This window comes from Lepeophtheirus salmonis, chromosome Z, assembly GCF_016086655.4.
Source record: "Lepeophtheirus salmonis chromosome Z, UVic_Lsal_1.4, whole genome shotgun sequence".
Classification (NCBI taxonomy): Eukaryota; Metazoa; Arthropoda; class Copepoda; order Siphonostomatoida; family Caligidae; genus Lepeophtheirus; species Lepeophtheirus salmonis.
In genome coordinates this window covers 12,587,636-12,611,872 of record NC_092584.1, presented here as the reverse complement: position 1 = coordinate 12,611,872, position 24,237 = coordinate 12,587,636, and the positions used below count along the sequence as shown (strand labels likewise).

Sequence of the window (24,237 nt, the reverse complement as noted above, 5' to 3'; positions counted from 1 at the left end):
ACATAATATAAGTTACTATACTGATCGAAATTTTTAATTCTATATATATTCAAAAATATCAGAAATAGTCGAATATCTATAAAAACAAAATCTGCGATAAATGCATGTACTACTTGGAATTATTTCTAAAATCTTTTGTTTGGGGTAAATATAGTGAAAATTGAGGCTCACAAAAAAATAACATTACAGACTGGGGACTGGGGATTTTACAAAATAATCTGAAAATAGTGCTCGGCACAATTTTTTTTTTTTTTCAATATGTGACCTTTCAACTCCGGTAATTCCCTCAATACGAGGCCTAAATCCCTTGTAGGCCTTGACTATGTACTCGGACTCGAGCTTGGTCCGCTCCTTTTTGATGGAAACCTCCAGATACTGGACACTCCTGTGAAGAGAAACACACACCCTCTCCTGCAGACGTGCAGCAACTCGAAGATCATTTAATCCACTTTAATTCACGATCTATATTTATTTGTGATGTAAGTTAATATAGAAAATATCTTCTTACATAAATAAGTTAATATATAAGTAAATCCAAATCGGCTTTAGCCATCAGTTCAGCTATGAACTTTTTAAATTTTTTGAAAATAAACATGTGTTTTGTTTGTTTTTTCAAAAAAAAAAAATATTTTTATGAACACTTATGGATTTGGAAATTTTTCTACAAAAAAGTTAATTTTTTATATGCAGCTTTGATTTGTTTAAATTTTTTGAAAATAAACCAAGGTTTTTGAAATCTGTTGTAGGCAATTGTGGATTTTTGAAAAAAAAAATTGCAAATATTTCATTTTCCCAATATTTTTCAATAGTTGTTCAATAATTGTTAGATTTTTTTTTTTTAAACCCTCTAAAATATAAAGCTGTGGACACCCTTGATAATAAAATAGTATTTTGTAACTATTATTTAAAATATTAAAGAATTAAAATCGGTATCCGGAATTTCTACTAGAATTGCATCGGAATCGATATCGAAATTTTTTTGTTGATTTTTTTAATAATCCTATCATTAATTTTTACTTAGTAAAGAGTTTTTGCCTCTTTCATAACTTTCTTCCAATATCTCAAATTTTCCACGCAAGCCATGATCGAAATTCGAAAAAAGTTGAAACACACACCGTCCTAATGTACCTGATAGATGTAGATCAAAAATATAGATATTTAGTTATTTTTTCCCCCCCTCCTCCAGGTCAAATATCCAACAGAATCTACTATTTCATGTAATTTCTTCCATACGTCATGAACGTATGAGAATCTACATGATATGAATATAAAAATCACATAACAGAGAAGTATTCGTTTTATTATAATATGTGTGTAGAGACATAGGAACTTTATATTTTAACAAAATTGAAATAAATTTTTTATTAAATAGTAATTTGAAGCTTAAAAGAAAGAAATAATGTACTTAGGAAAAAATATGTGGATTGAGAAAAGGCACGCGAACAAAAGCGTCGTTGCGTGCAAATAGCATCGAGGACAAATTTGACATTATGAAGGAATAAAAATATTCAATTTATGTTTTTATATATAAATATTGGTCAACTAATACTTTAACTTTAACGTCAATTGTGTAATAGTTTTCAAAAGTGATGGGACGAATAAAAAAAAAAGGAATCCCTATGTTGATTCGGATGCAATTGGTTTCGGAATTTTTTTGATAAAAAAAATCCAAAAGTTGAAATTTTTTGGAAAAAATACACTTTGATACTTTTTTAAATTTTTGATTTTTCAAAGATCCACAATTTTTCAAAAAAATTAACTCTTTTAAATTTTATTTTCAAACAAACAAAGTTATTTTTACAAAATTGAATTTTTTGGATACAAAATTCAGAAAAAATAAAAATTTTTGAAAAAAATTTCAAAAATTAAATTTTAAATATAAGTTAAAACAAAAAAAAAATTTTTCTGAAAAAATTCATTTTTTTTCAAAAAGTCATGGTTATTCTCACAAAACTAAATTTTTTCCATAAAAAATTTTCAAATTCTACAACTGTTCAGAAAAAATAAAAATTTTGAAAGAAATTTCAAAAATTAAATTTTAAAAAAATTTTTTGTTTTTAAAATCAAATATACAATTTGATATTCACAATTTTTCTGAAAAAGTATTTTTTTTTTTCAAAAGCTCATGGTTATTCTCACAAAGTTAATTTTTTTAGATAAAATTTTTTCAAATTCTACAACTGTCGACAAAATATAAATTTTTGAACGAAATTTCAAAAATCCCCAGCTGCTCTAAAATTAAAAAATAAAAAAATAATATAACATTTTTCGGGGAAAATTTTAAAAAATACATAGTTATTCATAGAAAGTTATATTTTTTGGAGAAAAGTTTTACAAATTAAATTATATTTGAAATACTAAATTGTCTTGTAAGAAGCAAAAATTCCTTAATTTAAGATTATGCTATTTTTTTTGTAACCTAGTAAAGTAATAAATTGGTAAAAACCAGAAATAAATAAGAATCGGAATCGTAACATAATCTTTATTTCCCCGATACCGATCCTGATTCAAAATTCCGATTTATCGTCCCATCACTAGTTTTTAATTATAAATATAAGAAACTTGCGGAACAATAGGGGCATTCATAATTAGAGCGCGAAACCTAGCAGTTTGTTGGACTACGAGTAATTATATTTAAATCCAATTTAATATTTAATAAACTATAGTAGTTACGTTAAAAACGTTGAGGCCCCACTACAAAAAAAAAATCTGAATCGAATGGAAAACCATATGATTCTTTCTCAAGCTAGTTATTAAGCTTTTTTTTCTAAATATTTAATACACTGCTTACCATTGATTTGAATACTATCAGTTTAATCAACTTTCATAAAGTTTTGATGGATTAAGAGCTAAAATATTATATATATAACGTATTCTTAAAGATCCCAGCTACATCGCTGTCCATTAAATTAATAAACTTCTTGAGTCAGAAGATCAACTTAGTTCGAGTAAACAATTTTATACCCATCAGTATTCAAGGAGTAATTTTAGATGTGATCAGATTAACGAATGATTACAAAACGACTTCACCAATAATAAAGGTTTAAATTACGTCATATTTGTTTTCTAATATTAATGGATTAAGAAATTCTTTTATACATTAATTGGAAATTCCAACTAGGTAAAAGGCTCTAGAGTCCTTACTTATAGGAGTCCTTGACAACTAGGGAAAGGCTATTCAACTCAGGTTGACTCTGAAAGGAAATAAAAAGCTAACCAATCTACTTCTTTACTTTAACAGACGTTGAAATCATAATACACATTTATACCCTTTTAAATAGCTTAAGGCAGGGATCTCAAACTCAAATTGCCCAGAGGGTCACATGAGGACTTTTACAATTAACCCGAGCCGCTTTATGACGATAATAAAAAGTAAAATAAAAGTTTATTTTATAAATGTAATTCAATCGAACTAAAACAGTAACAAACATAGTAGGAAAAAATTAAATTAGTATTTTAGTTAATAGATTTATTAATTCAGAGTATGTAATTAAATAACATAAAAAGTAGGCTTAATTAAAAATTGATATGATAACCCAGTTTATTTTGTAAATGTTATTCAATCGAACGAAAATTGTAAGAAACATAAGGCGAAAAAATTAAATTTTGTGTTTTATAGATATTATAGATATTATAGATAATCAATTTATTAATTCAGAGCCTGTAATTTAATAACTGTAATCACGATCAGTCAGATTCTGTTTTGACTACTCATTTGGCATTTGTATCAAAAAGGTAATCAATATTAGGCTTCAATTTATTGGCAGAAACTAATCTCAGCGATGCTTGTAAATGTGCATCAGTAAGCTGTGATCTTAGTACAGACTTGTTAATCTTCATGGATGAGAAAAATTGTTCACATACATATGTACTTTCAAACATTGCAAAAATCCTCACAGTAGCAGAGAATAACTTAGGAAAACTTTCTCGTGAAAGATTTTTTTGCATATTTTTGCTTCAGAAAAGCATCACACTTCAGTTCCACGCACTCCATTTGCAATTTTTCTACAACATAGTCAATTTCTACAGCAAATGGCGTTGAAAATAGTTGAAATTGTGGCTCAAATACCTGAAAGTATTTAAAACGTCAATCAAACTACTGAAGTAAATTAAGCAAAGCATCTGTATATTTTTTCAGACATTCTGGTTCAACTTTTTCAAATGAATTCAGATTTGGGAAATGAACCAAAATTCCCTCACTCATTTGCGTAATCCATAAATGTAGTTTAATTTTGAATGATTTCACATTATCATACATTTGTGGGATAATTTGGTTTTACCTTGAAGCTTCAAATTTAATGCGTTCAACTGATCTGTAATATCTGTTAGAAAAGCAAGATGATACCAGAAAGTAGAATCAGTCAACAAAGGTATTGGCTTATTTTTCCTTTTCATAAATTCAGCAATTTCATTTCTAAATGCAAAGAAACACTTCAAAACATTCCCACGACTCAGTCATCTAACTTTAGTATGATATAGAATTTCACCAAACTCAGAGTCCATATCAGCAAGAAATGATATGAATTGCCTATAATTAAGCCTGCGAGAACGTATAAAGATAATTGTTTTAACTAATATATACATCACTTCTTTCATTTGTATACTTTTCCCACAAAGAGCTGTTTTGATGCAAATACAATGTATGTTAACGAAGTTGATTCCTGTTCCAAGGATGTTTAGTTGTTTTTGTTTTTTGTCGATACAACACACCAAAATTTTGAGAAATCATTGCCGGTGCGCCGTCAGTGACCATTGACACAAGTTTATCCCAGCTCAAGCCAAGTTTCTCAATACATTTTTTCCAAAACTTGTGACAAAATATAAATCCTCACATTTCTCTTGAAAAACTCTCTTTTCATCACCGATTTTCCTTTACTTTTTTGGAGTAGAAAACATTTATATGGCCTTTTTATCAAGCAAAATCAATTCTACGAATATAGTTAAAACTTTAAGAAACGATTATCAAATGAATAGAAACCAAAGTAAATCACCAGCTATTGCTTTAACTCAAAAACAAAGTATTTAAACGGATGAAACTACCTATATAAGCCAAAGCTGAGCACTTTATCAAACTACGGAGATAAATTCCAACAAGTATTTTCCTCACGAAAGTAATCAAGCGACTAGCTCGGATGATCTCTCTTAGACTCAGTTTATTTCTATTAGTATGACGTCACTGGGAACGCACAAACTAATATATCTCTGTTGGCCAAGTTGATGGAACTATAAAGGCGACGGTTCTTTAGAAATATTTTTGCTTTTTTACTAACAAATTATTAGTTAGTAAAAATGAAAAAAAAAAAAAATAGTTGGGACGCATGCAGCCCGCCGGACTCGTGTTTGAGACCCCTGGCTAAGGGTGAATCCGACCAAAGGTGAAGAAAACTTCTGGCTACAGAAGTACTTGTGCCTCTTTTTATTTTATAACCATATTATTTACTTATTTTTCACCGCCGCATCGAGGATGTACCCTCTTTTTCAGAAATCACCATACCATAGCTGCTCATTTTTTAAAAATTTATTCATAGGAATATTTATGTACAATAACAGAGGCTTGACCTATTTGTTACATTATAAGCTAGAAATATTTGAGGCGTTTTATATATATATTTATCCTTTCACATATACAATTACCACTAAATATCAATTATTTAAATTATAAAAACAAATCAATAAAAACAGAGTTTTCTCAAGTTATTTAAAAAAGCCTCAAAAACCTCCAAAGTTATTAAAAGGAGGGTGTAACAGTCCTCTTTATAAACTAAAAATTAAATAGAAAATTTGTCCTGTTTAAAAGTCCATTGTTTCAGTATATCCTGCGATTGTTTTGTTTAGACCTGCAAGTAGAGGAGTCCTTTTTTGTTTTACAAGCGCAGATAATCGTGAGTGTCTTCGCAACTATTGCTTCGACTTGAAAGGCATTCTCTCTTTTCTATTTAAAAGCAATGAGCCAGTCTGATGCCTTGAGACTTATGTATGGCAAACCTATCGGTAATGATACTCTCCACCCTTAACAATAAAGGTATCACTTTATCACAGAAATAAAATAAGTGGAACGAAGATTCTAACACTTCTTTACAGAAGAAACCTCCACGTTCCGTTTTAAAGCTGCTGTTGATTACTGCTTACTGAATATGCAATCTACTACAGCCTTACTATGCCAAACTGCCAATCGTAATCACTTTTTCGACTCTATGTATTTATTTTTGATAGATAGGGCTTATAAATAGGCGGGCTTAATTTGTATTCACACATTTTTTGGACCTTAGAAGTTATATAGTGGTACTAACGTGGCAAGAGTACATTTTTGCTCATATTTAGTACTTTATTTCATCTATTCTCGTAATCTATTCCATATTTTGGAACACTGTTACAAGAGTGTCCGCACAACGTGGGCTAGAGGACTTATAGCTCCCCTCCCCCAATTAAGGGATTTTTACTATTACTAGAATATTTTTTTGTCATTCGAGTAAATTATGCTGCAGAGTAATAAATATCGTAATTGAATTTTTTTATCTTATAAATTTAATATTTATATTTTTTCCATAAAATTTAATTTAATGTGAATAGTTATAGATCATTGAAATTTTTTTCAAAAAATTTATTAACTTATTTTTATTTTAAAGTAATAACTTTTTCCAAAATTTTAATTTTTTGTGAATAACTATGTATTTTTATAGTTAAATTTTCTTAATTTTTTTCCAATAATGTAATTTTTTTTTAATTTCTAGAATTTTTTGAAATCTATTTCTAAAAAAATTCATTTTTGAAATTTTTTCCCCAAAAACTTTATATTTCAAATTTAATTTTTAAATTTTGTTGTTTAATAGCTGTGGATTTTTGAAATTTTTTTCGAAAAATTTAATAAATGAAATGTAGTTTTTTTCTTTTTTTTTTCAAAAAAAATAATACTTGAAATCTTATTCAATATTTTTGGATTTTTGAATGTTTTTTTTTACGAAATAATTAAAAAAACAAAGCACACACAAACCACATATCTTCTATGAGAGTTTCTGTAAATAAACTACAGAAATTTGGTAGGATATGAAGATTGTTTATTGGGGGTTTGTTTACTAGACTTAGGATCTCTGCGCCATGTTGCAGTTTTGAATGTTTTGTTAATTTGATTTTGTACTATTCCACTAAGTATATTTCGTTATTTGTTCCTCTACGCCATTTAGTGGCTTTGAAGATTTTACTCATGACATAGAGAGAAATAATTTTCCAAGAATTAATATTAATCTTTTGCCAAATTTATTTTTTACTCATGAGTTACCAAATATGTACTGTCATATAAAAATATTAGAAGACTGTCGAAATGTTCTCATATACATGGCACACAAATAACTACAAGACGGACAAAGACAAACTTTTAAGGATTCTCTTTCTATACTTTGCGCAACTTACATGCATGAAAAACAATGGGTAAGACCTTAAAAGGACTCATTTCTTCTATGTGATTACTTTCAAGTCTTTAATAATTATAATTATTAGTTATAATTTATAACAATACCCTTTTTTGGTTTTTTAATATCTTAAATTTGTATAGACCATCCTTCTACTTAGCAATTTTTTCCTGTGAAAAGTAATTATACCTCTCCATGTACACATAACAGGGTTACGGGGTGCACAAGCGAAAATGGGTGTTTTTTTAAACACACTATTCTCCCCAACCAGCTTTCAGATTAAAAAAATAAAACCACATTCTTAAAGCTTGATACATTTAATTTTATTTTATTCAATAAAATCACCTCCAACCTCAATTTCAGTCTCTATACGGGCCGAACGCGCAAGCAGGTTTTTGCGTCTCAATCACTTGACAAATCCTGGAATTATATCTTGATCCGACTGATAAGTTCGTCTTTAGTGTTGCAGGGTGTTTGGTGGTTATATTGTTTGATCCCAACCTATACAAAAGAAAATCCATCAGATTCAGATCCGGCGAGTTTTGTCGTCAAAATTGTCTTGGAACAATTTGAGACACAGACAGAATTACTGTTGACTCAAAATCCGTTTTAGAGTCCTCAAATTCCCTTGTAATCTTGAGAACGAACGTGCCAATTAGTCCAAGAGTTCGAGGCAGTGTTATGTTGACGCAGATTCTATGGAGGGCTCCCTGCCTTTTACAAACATTTGGGAAAGGAAATTGTCAATTGATTCTATTTTTTTTTTCGACCGTTGCAGTTCGAACAAGCTATCTTACAAAAGAAGTTGCCTAAGTACCCGGTTTTGCCAAAAAAATGCACCAATGTGGCTCAAAGATAGTTTGCACACCTTATATAATATATGTTTCTTCATGTCTAGCTGGACCATTTTCATGAATGTAATTTGGAATATTATACTGTTCAACTCACGAAATTCCCATTAAATAAATATGCAATGCAATTATCAATTTCTTAGAAATAATCTTAAGATATTTCGAATTAGAATTCATTAAATCCCTTGTCAAACAAAACATTCAAACTTTGCCCAATTAATGTGTGTAAATAATATTCAGATTAAAATCTTTCTTCAGCATCATAATCATTTATAAAATTAATCTATACATACACATAGCAGTGCCTATTAATGTACGTGCTTGAGTCCTATCTCTTTTGCCGACAAACTTAATAGATATTACATAAAATTAAATTAAACATGGGCAGGGCCGTCTGCAGGATTTTATTTTGGTGGTACTTGGTTTTTTGGGGAAAAAATTGAAAATTAAATTTTATGGAAAAAACTTTAAATTTTAAATTAAATTTTTGTGAAAAAATTTATAAAATTAAATTTCAAATACTAAATTTTTTGGAAAATAAAATTGTAAAATCCACGGCCCTTAAAATAAAATTTCAAACATAAAATGTTTTGGAATTTTTTTTCAAAAATCCATAGTTATCCTCCAAAATTATTTATAATATATTTCTTTGGAAAAAAGATTGAAAAATTAAATTAAATTTCAAATATTGAATTTATTGAAAAAAAATCCAATATTAAATTTTCCATTGAAAAGCAAATTTTCTCAATTTGGAGTACTACCGCATACCCCCTGCGGACGCGCCCTGATAGAAAATAAATGAAAATCTTGAATATGTCCTACCTTTGATAAACTTTGGCTTCTACGATAGGGTTGCGATTTATCCTCAATTACGTTTATAAAATTATTATTATCTTCCATTTCGGATATAGGATCATCCAACGAGCTGGATCCAGAGGTTTCGCCTGTAGCAATTGTGCTATTGGTACATGACCAGCCATCCATATCATGAAGAGAAGAAGACCAACTATTGGCATTGAGGAAACTATCATTTTTGGATATCGTTGTTTTGTAGCGTGCAATGTCTTCGAGAGTTACGACGTTCGATAAAGAACTTGGATATTCATCTAAATATAAATGATTGATTAATTAAAAGTTAAGGAGAACTCATAAATTTATCAAAGGCGTGAGATCCGTTAGATTATATGTATTTGTTTTATTTTTTTGGTTTTTTAGGAGGGAGGGGGGAAGGCCTATGTTCCTGGAATTTTATTTACAAAAAAATTTCAAATATTAAACTTTTTGCAATAAAATTTTAAATAGCTAATCCCCAAAAAATTAATTTTTGTTGTAAAAAATTTCAAAAAATCTAAAGATATTAAGATTTCTGAAATTAATTTTTTTTTTAGAAAATTTTATATTTTGGAAAAAAATTTCGAAAATTAAATTTTGAGTATTAAATTTTTTGGTAAAATTTTTTTTAATAAAGAGCTCTTCACAAAAAGCTATTATTATTACTCTTACAATAAATTAAATTATTTTCAAAAAATCCATAACTTTTAACAAAAATTAAATTTTTCAGAAAAAATAAAAAAATAAGTAAACATCCACAAAAAATAAAAAAAATTGCTATGTTCATAGCTATTCACAAAAAAAATAGTTTTTTTTTCCGCTGTATAATTCCCCCAAAATAACTTATTTTAAGAAAAGAAATGTTTCATAAAAGTATTTTTACTTCTAATTTCATGAATATAATTTTTTTATCCTGCCCCAAAATATTTCTAATAAGAAGCAAAACCTCCTTAATTAGGGTGGGTAATCCCACTCTAGCCAACCCCTGTAATACGTTCTTTTTCATAGAATCAGGAAATATACTTTTAAAAAAAGATTTATTTTATATTGAGCCAATGCATTTAAAGGTCGTAGAGTAAAGTGTCAAGTAACAATTTAAGTGCCTGTGGTGTTTAAGGCCATTAACATAAATAACAACCATGGTTGCGACTATCTGGTATCTATCCATAAAAGGAATGACACCTGATAAAGAGATTTAAGTACTTTTTAAGATTGCAAAGCAATTAGTCCAGGGTGAGGGTTGGTCAAATAAAACCCGTGCAAAAATGACTATCATTAAAATAATATTTAGATAAAACCTTTTAGCAAGAAAAGTCTCCAAATAGTAGGATGCACACTTAAGAATAATAAAAAATACAGTAAAATTAAAATGTTAATGAAAAGGTTGGTCCAAGTTAGGGTCAAATCTCTACAAAATGTAAATTATATTACAAGTTTTTTAAGCTACAGTGTGAAGAAGGAGAACCACAGAGTAATCCAATAATTAATTAATGAAATAGACAGGCTTCTATGCGTTCCACAATTTTGGTGTTACTTTCATTTTTCTTTTTTTTTCTTTTCTGTTTAGCGTTCCAATCATATGGTAGTACTATATATATACTGTAAGACAGCAAATCCCGTCTTCCAATTTGATAACGTTAGGGAGGCCTCATTCGAAAACTAGGTTTGAAGATTTTTGACACAATAGTTCAGTAAATATTAGCGTTCAAATGAGTTATAATTCGCTAAATTCGACTCATTCATTGTCGAAATGGAGGCTAAAACACAAAGTATAGCCGATTGGATTTGTTCACAGCACAGTAAAAAGAAAAACTGGGCCATGGACTAGCCGAGAAACTCCAGAAAGAACCATTACCTCGCCTACGCGGTTGATGAGGTTCCACCGGTAAAACAAACTACTTTCCTAGCCTCTGTGATGATGCTGGGAATCGTTGTATCAGACAGAAAGAGGATGTCCCCAAATTGTTTCCCGAAATGTCTGAAAATCGGGACCAAGGAGTGGCAGGACATCCTCAAGGCGGTGGTATTGCCTTTAGTGAAGCCTAACTACCCAGAGGGAAACTTTATATTCTTGCAGGACTGGGCACAAGGCCAGTACCACGCAGCAATGACTAAATTAGAATTTTTCCAATTTCTGGAAACATGACATGGGATATCCTCCCCAAACATGAATTTTCTTGACTATGGTATCTGGGGCCTTGTCATAAAGTAGGACCGGTCCCATCCTAGCTTCGACCAGCTAAAAACCTCTGCCAAGACGCAGGGAGTGGTTATGTCCGAGGGCCACGTCATCAAGGAGTGTTCAGTCATCAGGCCCAGGCTAGAGGCCATGCTGAAGGCAGAGGGTGGCCAATTCGATAAATACCTGTGTCATAATTGTTTTTTTTAAATAAATATAGCCTCTTTCAACACTATTTTGAACTTGATGAAGTCGATTTTTCGTGGCCTACACTAAAAGGTCTTGTTTTGCTGTCACACAATTCATATAAAAGAGAACCAAAAACAAGAAATACTATGTCAATATCGGAAGAAACCTAATTATATTAGCCACATCCTACATCCAAAGAGCCACAACTCTCTTTCAAAGAACAAAAAATATAGTATTTCTCAATTATTAAGGTTATTTATCTCTCTTCGATGAAAATAACTTCTCTTCGATTTTGAAAAATAAGGCCTTCCAGCGACATTTGCCAAATGATGCTCGGCCCCATGATTTATAAACAAGTTTATATGTTTGAGATAAGGTAAAGTAAGAAGCTTTCATGGTCACTGCTACAAATTAGGTCGTGCAAGCGTTTGTCTTTGCTTTATCAACCCTTTAAATAATATTTAAAAAAGTAAAAAAAAAAATATATAATTTGGATTTCTTGTAAAACAATTATCCGGAATGTTAAAATCAAATTTTTAACGTTCAGTGTTCATAAAGTAAAAAGATGCGCTCCATTCACAAGCCAGGAAATAGATTGTGTGGAGGTTTGAATAAATAAATTCATGAACAATTAATTTTAGCCAGTGTGTATAAGTTATTGCTTCAGAACCATTGGTAGAGTCTACTTCGATTCAGATAATTATGCAAGTCATTACGACTTATATATATAAACATGATTCATTAATTATTTTAAAATAAAAGATCTAAGTAAACAAAGAGTCATTTTTATAGAAAATTTATCATACAAGAATTTTGGGGTTTGTCAACTTAAAAACAATCTTGAAAAAATAATATATATGCACATGTAATTCAATATTTCATAGACATATTTCGGTCAATTATAAAGATCATTTTATTCAAATATCTAGGATGATTTGGAATAGCTAAGAGTGTTAGTAATAGTTTAAAGCCTTCATTTAATATATGAGTTATTATTCGGACACAAAATTTATAATTCTTTAATTGTGAATCGTTGAAATCGTTGCATTAGAATCTGAACACTTTGAATTTAAACTTCAGCAAGATATAATTTATAAATTAAGACTAGAGTTTCTACAAAACTAATACTGTAAATAGATGTGTGTATGGGTTCTCTTAATAAATAATGTAGCCGCTCTTAGCGCCAATAATGGCTTCCAAGCGGAGTCAGAAGTCATTTCACCTACTATGGATATAGCTCTTTGTCATGGCGTCCCAGTGCTGGCTGACAGTGGCTTTGAGGGCCTCGCTATTTGGATGAAGGACACTGCAGCCCTTCTCCTCGACATACACAAAAGTTGTAGTCGAGGGTGTGGGTATTATGGCTGTAGGTGGGCCAAAGTGTCAAAAAGAGTTCAAAATGGTCTTACAACAGAGGAGATAGGTTTCTTTTATTACTAGTGTAAAAAGTGGCCACTCCGCCCTCACACAGCTTTTGATAGCTTGTTTGTCTTAACTGTCTAGAGACAGTCTGGTATAAAACCCCGAGATCTCTTGCATGGGCCCTCAATGTCGTAGAGCTTATTTCTTTAGTTAAATAAATATTGAGCTGCGAGATTCGTAATTTTTTCCTGTAAGCTTAAGATGATAAAACTTTTATATATTTTCCTAATATATTACTAATCTAAATTTTGAATATAACATAATACAGTTCTATTAATTTCCATTGCACATTTTTTTTTATTATAATTTTATAAGAGTCTTTTTCCTTTAATCAAAGACATATAAGCTTCGAGGATCTTCGACCACTTCAAGGAAGAATTGGCGCTGCGATTCATCAAACAATAATATACCACTATATTCTTTAATGATAACTGTTAAATGAAGGATAGTATTAAGATCTTGTCGGTAGGCAACTCGATCATTTCATAAGTTAGGATCTATATCAAAAAATCTTGGATGTTCAGACTTTGAAATAGTTTCTCAGATTTTAACTTTGTTGTGAAATCTTCCATATTTTTGTATTTTAATTCATTGAGAGTAAAGAACGGCCTTTCTTGAGTTTCATTACTCAAATTTTGCAAGGGCTTTCCTACACGTCTTTTTGTATTATGAACTTAATGCACTGTCAAATAGAGCTTATCCAACAAGCTGCTCGGACAAGTATCATAAGTGCTTGAACATTTTTTTGGATGTTGAATTCGATATGTCTTAATTAATGGAGTAATATTTTAATGAGGGATTTTATTAAATTCAGTTCATTATTAGATGGACTGAAGCTTGATGAGCAGACATCCAGGCTCAAAAATACACTCAACCTATAAACACACAAATATTGAACAATCCTCGCTCGTATATGTATGTCTTTCAAATTCAAATTAAGATCCATACATAGAAAGTAATAGGCAGTATTTAACTTTTGAGAGCCATCAGGCGTGGTATATATCCCCAGGTACCATACATTTTACACCTACAAAGGACCTTACACCATCTTTGGAATTAAGGGAGTATATATCCCCAGGTACCATACATTTTACACCTCGCAGATACCTAACACCATCTTTGGAATCAAGGGATCAAACTATACTATTTCAATTTTATGACATTTTTGTGGTTGTGCAGAGTAAGTAATTACTGCCTATATAAATGCCGTTCCCTGTAGTTTTTCTTTCTTTCAACTATATGAACAAGGTCCATGTATTACGTGTTATCTAGCAGTATAAATTTGTCATTAGTTTGCTCGCACCCCATTCATGAACAAGGTTAGGCAGGGAAAACACAGTCAATGGGTTTATACATATCTGGAGTAGACCTAGAAGGAGTACTTGTAACGGTTAAAAAATTAAATAGCAAAACCTAATTGAGTTTGTACAATAAAACTTCTTTGTTAATTGATCAGCATCAGAGAATCTCTGTGAAATGACGTACTACAAATAGTATAGTTTCTACAAAAACACCATTTTAGAACTGAAATATAAAAGCTTTTTTATTAACAAAAAACTTGCCTAAAATAAGTGTTTCAAGTGGGGAGTGCTACAGATCTAAAAAATTTCTACAAGTCAATTTAAATTTAAAGTTGTCCAAAATTGAGTATATTCGACATTTTATACGTTAAGCTTAGGAATCTTTTTCTGTTAAAGGTTGTATAATATAAATAACGTAAATTTCAATATTTAACAAATTATAGCTAACAAAATTGATAGAAATACTAGATTTATAAATAATTCATTATTAAATTTACCCGGTATAATTAATAATATATATAGGAAGAAACAAAAAGCCAATTACTTAATAATATGTTTATGGAAAAGATTACAAATGTATCTATACCAAATTAATCTTTGGCTAATCATTTATTCAGAATATATACCTATTATTATGATGTGTTTAATTTTCCATTTAAAATAAAATATTAACTTTTTTTATATTAACTTGTAGAAAAATATTAGAAGTAATATATGTAACACACCCAGCTTAAATGTTAAATATAAATGCATAATCATCCATAACTTGGAAACTAATTTAGATAAATCACTTAGTTTGATTTTAAATGAACGTTTTAGACTCAACCGAGAGATTATTATCTTCTTTTTTTTCGAATTGATTTCTTATTTATTAAAGATTTATTTTGGTTTTCTAATCATTTTTTATCGTTATATTCTTGTTTTTGGTGTCCCAATGACATCATCAGTAGTGTTAGTAAATTTAATAGCCTTTTTACAATAAAATTGGTTTTTGATTAATTTAGTTTTTAATTTTTTTATTGATTATTTAATTTATAAGCAATGAGAGGTTGCGTTGAATAAAGTTCCGAAATTAACTATAATTAAGTCATATATATGATTAATTTTTATTAGTAGTTAATATTTTAGAGGCAAAGGGATTATTTCCCTTTAAAATGTCCTTATACCCAATATATGTGTTCGACTTAATTATAGTTTAATTCGGAGCAGTGTTTTGTACAAACCGCAACCTCTCATTGTTAATTTATTAAATATTCATTATTCAATAAGAAATTAGAAACATTATAAAAATTTATATCCAAATCGACTATTTTTAGGCAGATTTTGTTCAGTTGTAGTATATCTACTTAATTTTTAAGTTTGATAAAGTCCTACAAAAATATGCCTAAATATCTCTTTCCAAATAAGATTTTTCAGTTTACTCCATTTTTTTTTTTTTTTTTGAGTATAATATACATTTTTTGTAGGAATTGTGATCAAGATGACGTAATGTATCAATTAATCTTTCAAATGCTGAAAAAAATATTTATTTATCAACTGTTATTAATTTTGATTTCCCCCTAAATTGGATGTGTATCCATCCGAAGCCGATATTTTGTTTAACGGATTCAAGAGTGGAAAAATCTCACAACGTTGTTTACACGTTGTCGTCTAAGAGTGTAAAAGGAAACACTGGTATATATAATCTGTATATGTATATATTTAAAATAGATTTTGTGTGTGTCCTGTATGCGTGTCACACTATTGAACCTAGGAGGCTGGAATTTTGCATGGGTGTCTCTTTTGAGCCTGGTCAGGCTAAGATAGGGGCGCCGATTTTTTGATATTTTGGAGGAGGTCATATATTTGGGGGCTTATTCCCAAAACCCAAAAGTTATTTTGAAGCTCAAGGTGACAAGGGGGTTGAGTTATAAATCCAAAAGTGACTGAAAACTCAGAGACAAATGTACGAATAACGACATTTCCTAAATTTATTCTAGATCAAACTAGTTATTGGGAAAATAAGAAATCTGTGAAAATCCTCATTTGTTTTTCTTATGTGCTAAAAAAATAATAATTTTCAATGGAATATTGGATTCGTAGATAAAATGAAGTGTGTAGAAATTTGTCGGGAAATTCGTTTATACATTAATTTGACACGTAAAATTGATGTTTAGCTCAAATATCTGTCATTTTCTGAATTATTTTTTTTCTCTTTTTTTTTTATCAAACGTCAATTTTCAGTTTTTAAGAAGAAATGTCACAAAACGATACATTTTAGACATAAAATTACATATTTTAAGAGTACATAATGGTATTTTCAAATTCAAAACCATTATAATTTATATAACTCTTGCAATATTTGCAAAAATGAACTAGTTATCGATGGGATTTTTTCGACGACATAATTCTCCATAACTTCTTCTGTTGTGCAAATACAATTTTTTTTTTTGCTAGATTTGGATTTTCTTTACAATAGCAAAAAAAATTATTTACAGATTTTATTGGAAAATTATTGCAAAGTAGATTTTTGCAATTTTCTTTGCAACTTTCAAATTGGCATTTCTTGAAAAATTCAATAGATTGATTTCTCAATTAGACAAAAAATTTTATACATATTTGAAATTTATATCAGCATTTTTCTTATGACTTCATAATTCACATGTATTTTGTACAGTGCAATATTATAATGATCGTCCACACCGAAGCTGTCTAAACATTAAGAAGAAAAAGCATTAACCTTTTTCAATGTTATTTCCACTGCCTCATTGGCCGAGTAACGCTAGTAATTAATAAGATTTCCATAAGATATATCAAAATTTTAACTGGATCGGATAAGCAGATTTCTTCTTTATATCCGAGTAAAAGAAAAATAAAGAATCGAAATCTTTGATTTGTAGACAGAGCTCAAAGTCAGTCTGGCTCGTGACAACAGGCAGTACTACTACCCCCCCCCCCCCCTAACCCCATTTATAAAATGATTCAACGTAAAATAATTGTGTTAAAAAAGTTTGCAGACAATATTTTTTCCTTAGGGCACGATAATTTTTGGATTATTTCTACACTTAATTCGAACAACTTGAAGGCCAGGGTGTATTTTTGGATATTGGAAGGGGTCCTTTATGCTCAGGGTAGCAGCGGTGGTGGAATTTTTTTAATCATTCAATAGTTTGATTGCCCAAATATAATATAATCGCAGACCATAAAATTTTCTAGTTATGAAATTAGTCAGAATCTTATTGCATACTTAATGTTACTTAACGATGATATTACCCACAACAATTTTGTCCCACAATGATCCTGTACACCACAATTTTACGATATGAGTCACCGATTATAAGCTTTTTGTCAAGTTTGTCAAAAAGAAAACGTATATTGTCAACAACAATAAAATTGTTACAATTTGGAAGTTAGAAATTTTCCATAATAAAAGTTCTATCTACATTAACAAAAATTGTAAGAAAATTTCAAGGAAGTATTTCTTCCTTTTTTTTCTTTAAAAAAAGGAGTATATAGTTAAATATTGCATTTCCCAAGAACTTACAAATACTAAATTTTCAGAAAAGTTATGTGTTAATTATGGCTTTTATCACTAATTTAAAATTTAATTTGTAAAAATTAGCATTTATAAATTAAAAAACTCTGGTAAAATTGTCAAAAATATGTGAAATTTAGTATTATTATTTAATAAGCTGCAAAATGACCAATGTTAGTTGTCTTATTCTTAATTTTGTAACATTTTAAACTCTTCTTTGAATCTAAATCTGGGTTAACACTAGATTTAAAATATGAAAAATCGGCATCAGGATTTTTCACTAAAATTGCATTGGAATCGACATCACGATTTTTTCGGAATCGCCCTATCTGTGATAAATTAAATTTTGAAAGCAATTATTACTAAAAGACATTTATCTCCCCAAAAAAAAAAAAAAAAAAAAAAAAAAAAAAAAAATATTTTAAATCCCATAACTTATTTTTCTTGACAGGGACTGTTGTTGAGGTTTGAAGATTATAATATACAAAGTTCTTAGAAATAAGTAGAGTGTAATAACCCTCCTTAAGTACTTTTTTAATTAGAAAAAACACATATGTAGGTACGCATATCATTATAAAATATTGTTACGTTAGTGTATTTTTGTTATAAATGAATATCCTCGCAGAAATTAATTATGTGAAATATGAAACCCACAGAGGAGTACCGAATTTTGAAACTATATTCGTATGTACATTATATTATAGAAAGAAGAATCCTTGTCATTCAGTAAGGCTCAATATTCTATCTTAAAGAATGTTCTGTTGTCAACTGAAATATGTTCTACTCATACTTAGATAACCCGTGCCTACATTTTTTAATTTTTTTCCCCCGTAATATTTAAGAAACTGAACAACAAATGAAATGGATCAAAATTAATCTATTGCTAATACATTCATAAGTTTTTGGGACATAATTTATGTACACGTACCCCAGGCTCAACAACACAAACAACCTCTCATTGCAAATTTACTCTGTACTCTGATGACATTGACTATTTACAAGACTATGTAATGAACTATCATGACTAGTGCCTAGGATCTACCCAACATAATAATTGAGACTTCAGAGATGATGGGGAATTGGGATTGTATAGATTATAGAGTACTTTTTAAATTTTTTAAAGTAAACTTATAAAGTTTCAAGTTTTATTAGTTAATAGTATTTAATTCCTATAATTTATAACCATTTTGGCAAAAACTTTACAAACACTCAATGAAAGCCTTAGATTATAAATAAGTTTTATTTATATAAATTATAATCATTTGGTACAAGCAAAAGGAACTGCCTTAAACTTCATAACTCCGAAGCCCTGCATAAATGGAACTCATTTAATTATACAACATAATCACATTTTTTGCTCATATCTTGCAAAAATTATTTCTTTTTTCGTTATAATGTAATGTAATAGGAAAAAATTATTTATTTTGTGCATAGTTGTACAACTTATTATATACCAAAATAATTTTAAAAAAGGGGGCGGGGAAATCTCAATGACGTCACGTGGATCGATTTTACAGTTTTAAAGGTCCGAACAGGGGTACTGGACTGGACTGCACTTGGTCCTAAATAAGGAACAACAAAGCACTAGTATTTACTTGTATTTTATCACTCAACCTCTCCTTCGAAAAGAAACAGAAAACGGAAAAAAAAACTTGTTTGTTATTAGATGTAATTATGTTCCACGGTGGAATTGTTATTGAATAATTGTTGGTATTTGTTCAAACTCTAAAAAAAAAAGAAGTTAATTCTACTTCAAAGAATCAACGTTCAGAACGCTGATAAGGAGAAAAAAGGTCGAAACATTGACATCTGAAAATAAAATACAATTTGTATTTTATTTTTTAGAGAGGTAACGCCGTGTTCTGAACTCAAATTAATATTGCTTGACTGTGACCAATTCCAATTATCATAAAACGTTCCCTTGATTATATCATACAACAGAAAAAGGGCCCAAATTCATCTACCCATCTATGGACTTTTTTTCTTATTTTTTCATTAATTGTTGAAAATTGTTGACGGATTAAAAATTAACTAATTTTAATTCTAAGATTTTTCAGGCAAAGGCCATAATGGTATTTTCTGTAGTTTACTATTTTTAAGATTTAAAGGTTTTTAATGTTGACAGATTATAAATCCACTTTTATAATCCCTATAACATCCTTAGAAATACTCAAGTGATTTTTGTTTAAATATAAAAATTGATGTTATGTCCTTAGAATTCATGGGGCATGAGGGCAAGACTCGTTCGTAAATAAAGCGACAGAGAGTGGCGCCGTCTTGAGGCCAAATAATACAACTCCCAGAATTATATTATTATTGTATAAAAAATAACATATATATTGTCATGAAAATCGTAAGTATTTTGAGCATATTAAAAAAAAGAAACCGAAAATCAATATGAATCCCTGAAAATTTAACGAATGCATTGGAGAAGAGCACCTTAGATGAGCTACAATTAGCTGGGGGAATGAAAAAACCGGTAAGTTAGTAAAACTGACTCCCATGCCGATCCTCAATTCTACACTGAGTCCAATAAGGACTCACAATTATAACTCTCCAACATATCCATATGTACATTTATCACATAGAGGGCGCTATCGAAATCATTTTGAGAATGTACCATTAAAAAACAACCAGCTACAGACTCTCACGCCACCTTGCAGATAGTAATATTTTTAGTTTGTTCATTCCCTTTTAAGAAAGCTTATCACTATTTTATTTCATAGTCGTAGCTTTAATTTAATATAAAGAGATGTAAAGACGTAGCTCAATGGACAATAACGCTCGAGAGAAATTATTCTCGTTAGCTCAATGTACGTAGGCTCACACTCCAGTTGTTCCTAGAGAAGGAAATGTAGTTTATGAATATGGACTTCAAAAACGATTCTTAGTTCAGATGTATCAATTAAATGAGCAAATGTCAAAATACGTCAATAGAAATTACATATTGACCCTCGGCGTTTCTTCTTTTACTTCGTAGTTGCGATCCTTTTTACTATTTGTTCTAATGACCTAATTATATATTTGCACATGATAATATCAGTAATTATATAAATCATGGAACACTATTTGCCAATCCAAAGTTCATAGCGTAATAGATAAAATACACAAATTATAAATTTTTATCAATAAAGTCAATAATGAACGTCATTAAAACTTACTACCTAAGGGTGGATTTGTATATATTGCAATGCAGAGTGATTCTTTATTTGAAAATTAGAGGATTTAACAAATTGAACTATTTTTGCTTGTTGAATGTATACACAAATGATTCAAATTGAGTGAGTGAGACACCCCTGATAATTCTTGCCAATATTCTTATTATTTTATTGCTTGTCTTATACATATTTCATGAAACGTCATGACATCTAAGCTGTCCTTATCCCAAATATTCTTCAGATTGACAGGGTTACCACGTCATTTTCAATGTTTTTTTCTTGTAGTATACGGGGCAATCATATTTTTACAACTTTAAATATAAAATCAGCATTTGACAAAGAATACAAAGACGTTTTGAGAACAGCATTGGGATATACATCTCTTTCCAATTAGAAATGGCAGAATCAACTACAAAAAATATTGATCTACACAAAAAGTATTTTACTTGTTTCAGACAATGACTTTGTGTACTTAAACATTGACATTATAGTTCCAAACTGTTTACTTAGTTATTTCCTGATTATATGATACGTTAAATGACGTAAAATCATTATATAAAAATTTAATTCTACTATCTTAATAATTAATAAGGTAAATATTGTATTACCTTTGTAATTATAAGAATAGACAGGTGACCCTCTACCGCTCGTCCAAATAAAAAACAATGATCTTGATAGCCATACATTTTTTTTTAAAGGTTCAAAGCCTTTTTAAGCGCTTGCTGTTGAAGATAGATATACATTATCTGAATATATTTTAATAGTTCATTTTAAAAGATTCTAAAACTATTTTTGAAATAGATTTATCATGGTTATAACTCGAGTTATCATTGTTTAAAGTTGAAAACCGGTGATTTTTATTCAAAAGCTTATTACTTCTCATTGGATAGCTGAAAGTTTGAACTTTAATTTTTTTTAAATAGCCTCCCCAAAAACGCTATATATCGTTGTGAATTTGAGATAAGTGCACGAAAATATTTCAATGATCAAACTGATTTTTGAATTGAACCCATAAGTAAAAAAGTCCATATACTTAGACTTCCATAGCTGGAAGAGAGAGAGGGGAGCATAGACAGAGAACCCCAATAGCAAGGAGTTTAAAAAGGTAAAATAAAATCCTTCTGAAGATCACAAATTCAAGATCGGTGTTCATCAATGAAGAAGTGTGCATATGTGGTAAAGAATTCCTTGGGAACTGTCTCTGGACGCTAGGATTTTATTTTGTGAGCGTTTGATCCAGACACCGTTAAAAGTCTGTCTCTTGGAATCCCTCAGTCACAAGTGAAATAGTTTGGTTTTTAAGGAATTTTGAGTAAAGTTTCAGCCTTTGGATTCCATACTTTTTCTAAGTGAAAAATGAGCAAGCATTCTTGTTGTAACATTATATTTTTATGTCTTCAAGGTTACTTTTTATCTATTGATAACGTCATGTAAAAAAGCTTATCTAATCACAAACAATCTGGTAAATCATCAGGGATGCCTGTAGCCCTCCCCAAATTATGAAATTTTTGTTTTTTTACAAGGAAATTTTATTTCATTTTTCAATTTTTTTTTTGTATAGCTCTGGATTTTTGAATTTCGTTTCCGCAAATTTAATATTTCTTCCAAAAAAAATTAATTTAGCGTGAATAGCTGTAGATTTTGGAATTTTTTTTCCAAAAAAATGTTATTTTTTGTCAACAGCTCTGTATTTTTTAAACTTTTTTCGAAAAAAATTATTTTTTTGAGTATAGCTATGGATTTTTGAAACTTTTTACAACAAATTAATTTTTTGTGAATAGCTATGAGTTTTTTGACTTTATTTATTTACTTTTTTTCACATTTTTTCCCGAAAAAAATCATTTTTTGACAGCTCTGGTCGATGAATACAATTTTTATGCGTACCACGCTGTCTGCTCGGAGCTAATCCAAGTTTGTATGGGAAGGGAGACAGACATTCTTCTACAAGACACCACAAACTGCAAATTCAAGTGTTTTAAGGGGAGGGATGGAGGAGGGCTAAATGGGGGCAGATCAAAGGTCTGCCATATTGTTGCTGCAGAATTGTTGGTTCTTCTTGGCTGTATGGTCTATTATGGACTTTTTAATGTTATAAATAGTATGGCCAATGATATTTACAGCCTTCTTAGTACTGACATAGGCACGGAGGAGATCGTGTGTGTTGCCTTTGTTGCTATTGCTACAACCTCTTGCATAAAAACAGGGGTAATAAAATCGTATTGAAATGCTATAGCAAATTTTGGGCTCCCATTCTGTACTGATTTGCACTCGTCCTTAATGTTTAGGATGGGACATCATCATTTGAGGACTGTTTCATCTATAATATATAAAGTATTTCGAATCTGTTAATTGTGGTCTTATCGGGGGACTTTTTTTAGACTAAGAAACATGGCCATGTATTTCTTCTCCAAGGGAGATTCTTTATTTGACTGATAAAGACAATTATTCGTAAAGAATCAATCATAATTTATTTGAAAATGTGTTTTCATATTTTTTCATAATTCAATATAAAAAGAAAGTATATTATTTTTTTGTGGAAACGCATATAAATAATAATTATAAATTATTATAAAGGAAATTATTATATCTGAGTTTCCGGTAATGAAGGTCACTACTACTCATGTATTTGAAACAATATGCAGAGATTGCAAATATGTAGCGTAAAACGAATATCATGTTAATAACCTACAAACATTACACATATGCGGGACATCAATACAAAAGCAATCTAGAATCTGATTGTGGATTTCTTTGACGAACTACAATCAATGTCTATCAATATTATTCATTAAAAGTCTTTAGAAGACCCAAAAATGATTCTTATAACCCCTTGCAAGGACCCACGAATTGCTCTTATAGTAGCCAAAATTAATCATCGCAATAAAAGAATAATAAATTGATATAAAGTGTCGATGTCTCTGTCCTAAAATGCATTATTTAAATACAAAATTGATCATTTTAATAACCAAATATTCAAATTTTTGGAAAAAATAAAATTCAAATGTAAAGTAGTCAAAATTAATCGTCGCATAACAAGAATAATTAATTGATATTTTTACTCATCTCACAAGTTTGAATATAAAACGTATAACTAACTTAAATATGTCTATGAAATATTTTATAGTTATCGCAGTTTTTGGGAGTAGTTAATATTTTTTTAATATAAAATTCGCGTTGTTTTTTACCAAAACCATAGAGATAAAATGCATAGAGTGATGATAAGAGAATTTTTTCATGTCGACACAGCAGATGAGTAAAAAAAAGATCTAAGCTAACGAAAACATAGTATTTTCCGCTATAAGCTTCAATAATTTTATAGCATTAGTATAGCCGTATATCTCCCGAATCAAACCATAATTTCACAGTAATGAAATCTATTTCAAAAA

The 24,237-nt window shown here is 29.6% G+C and overlaps 1 protein-coding gene across 2 annotated transcripts in view; it reads right to left on the bottom strand.

Moving 5' to 3' along the window:
- LOC121130020 (inositol-trisphosphate 3-kinase A) overlaps nt 1-24,237 on the bottom strand; it is a 151,119-nt gene that overhangs the window by 117,933 nt on the left and 8,949 nt on the right. For both annotated transcript variants that reach the window (XM_071893821.1, XM_071893822.1), the window contains exon 2: nt 9,080-9,363. In XM_071893821.1, coding sequence (XP_071749922.1) covers nt 9,080-9,363 — 284 coding nt within the window. The remainder of the gene's footprint in view (nt 1-9,079; nt 9,364-24,237) is intronic.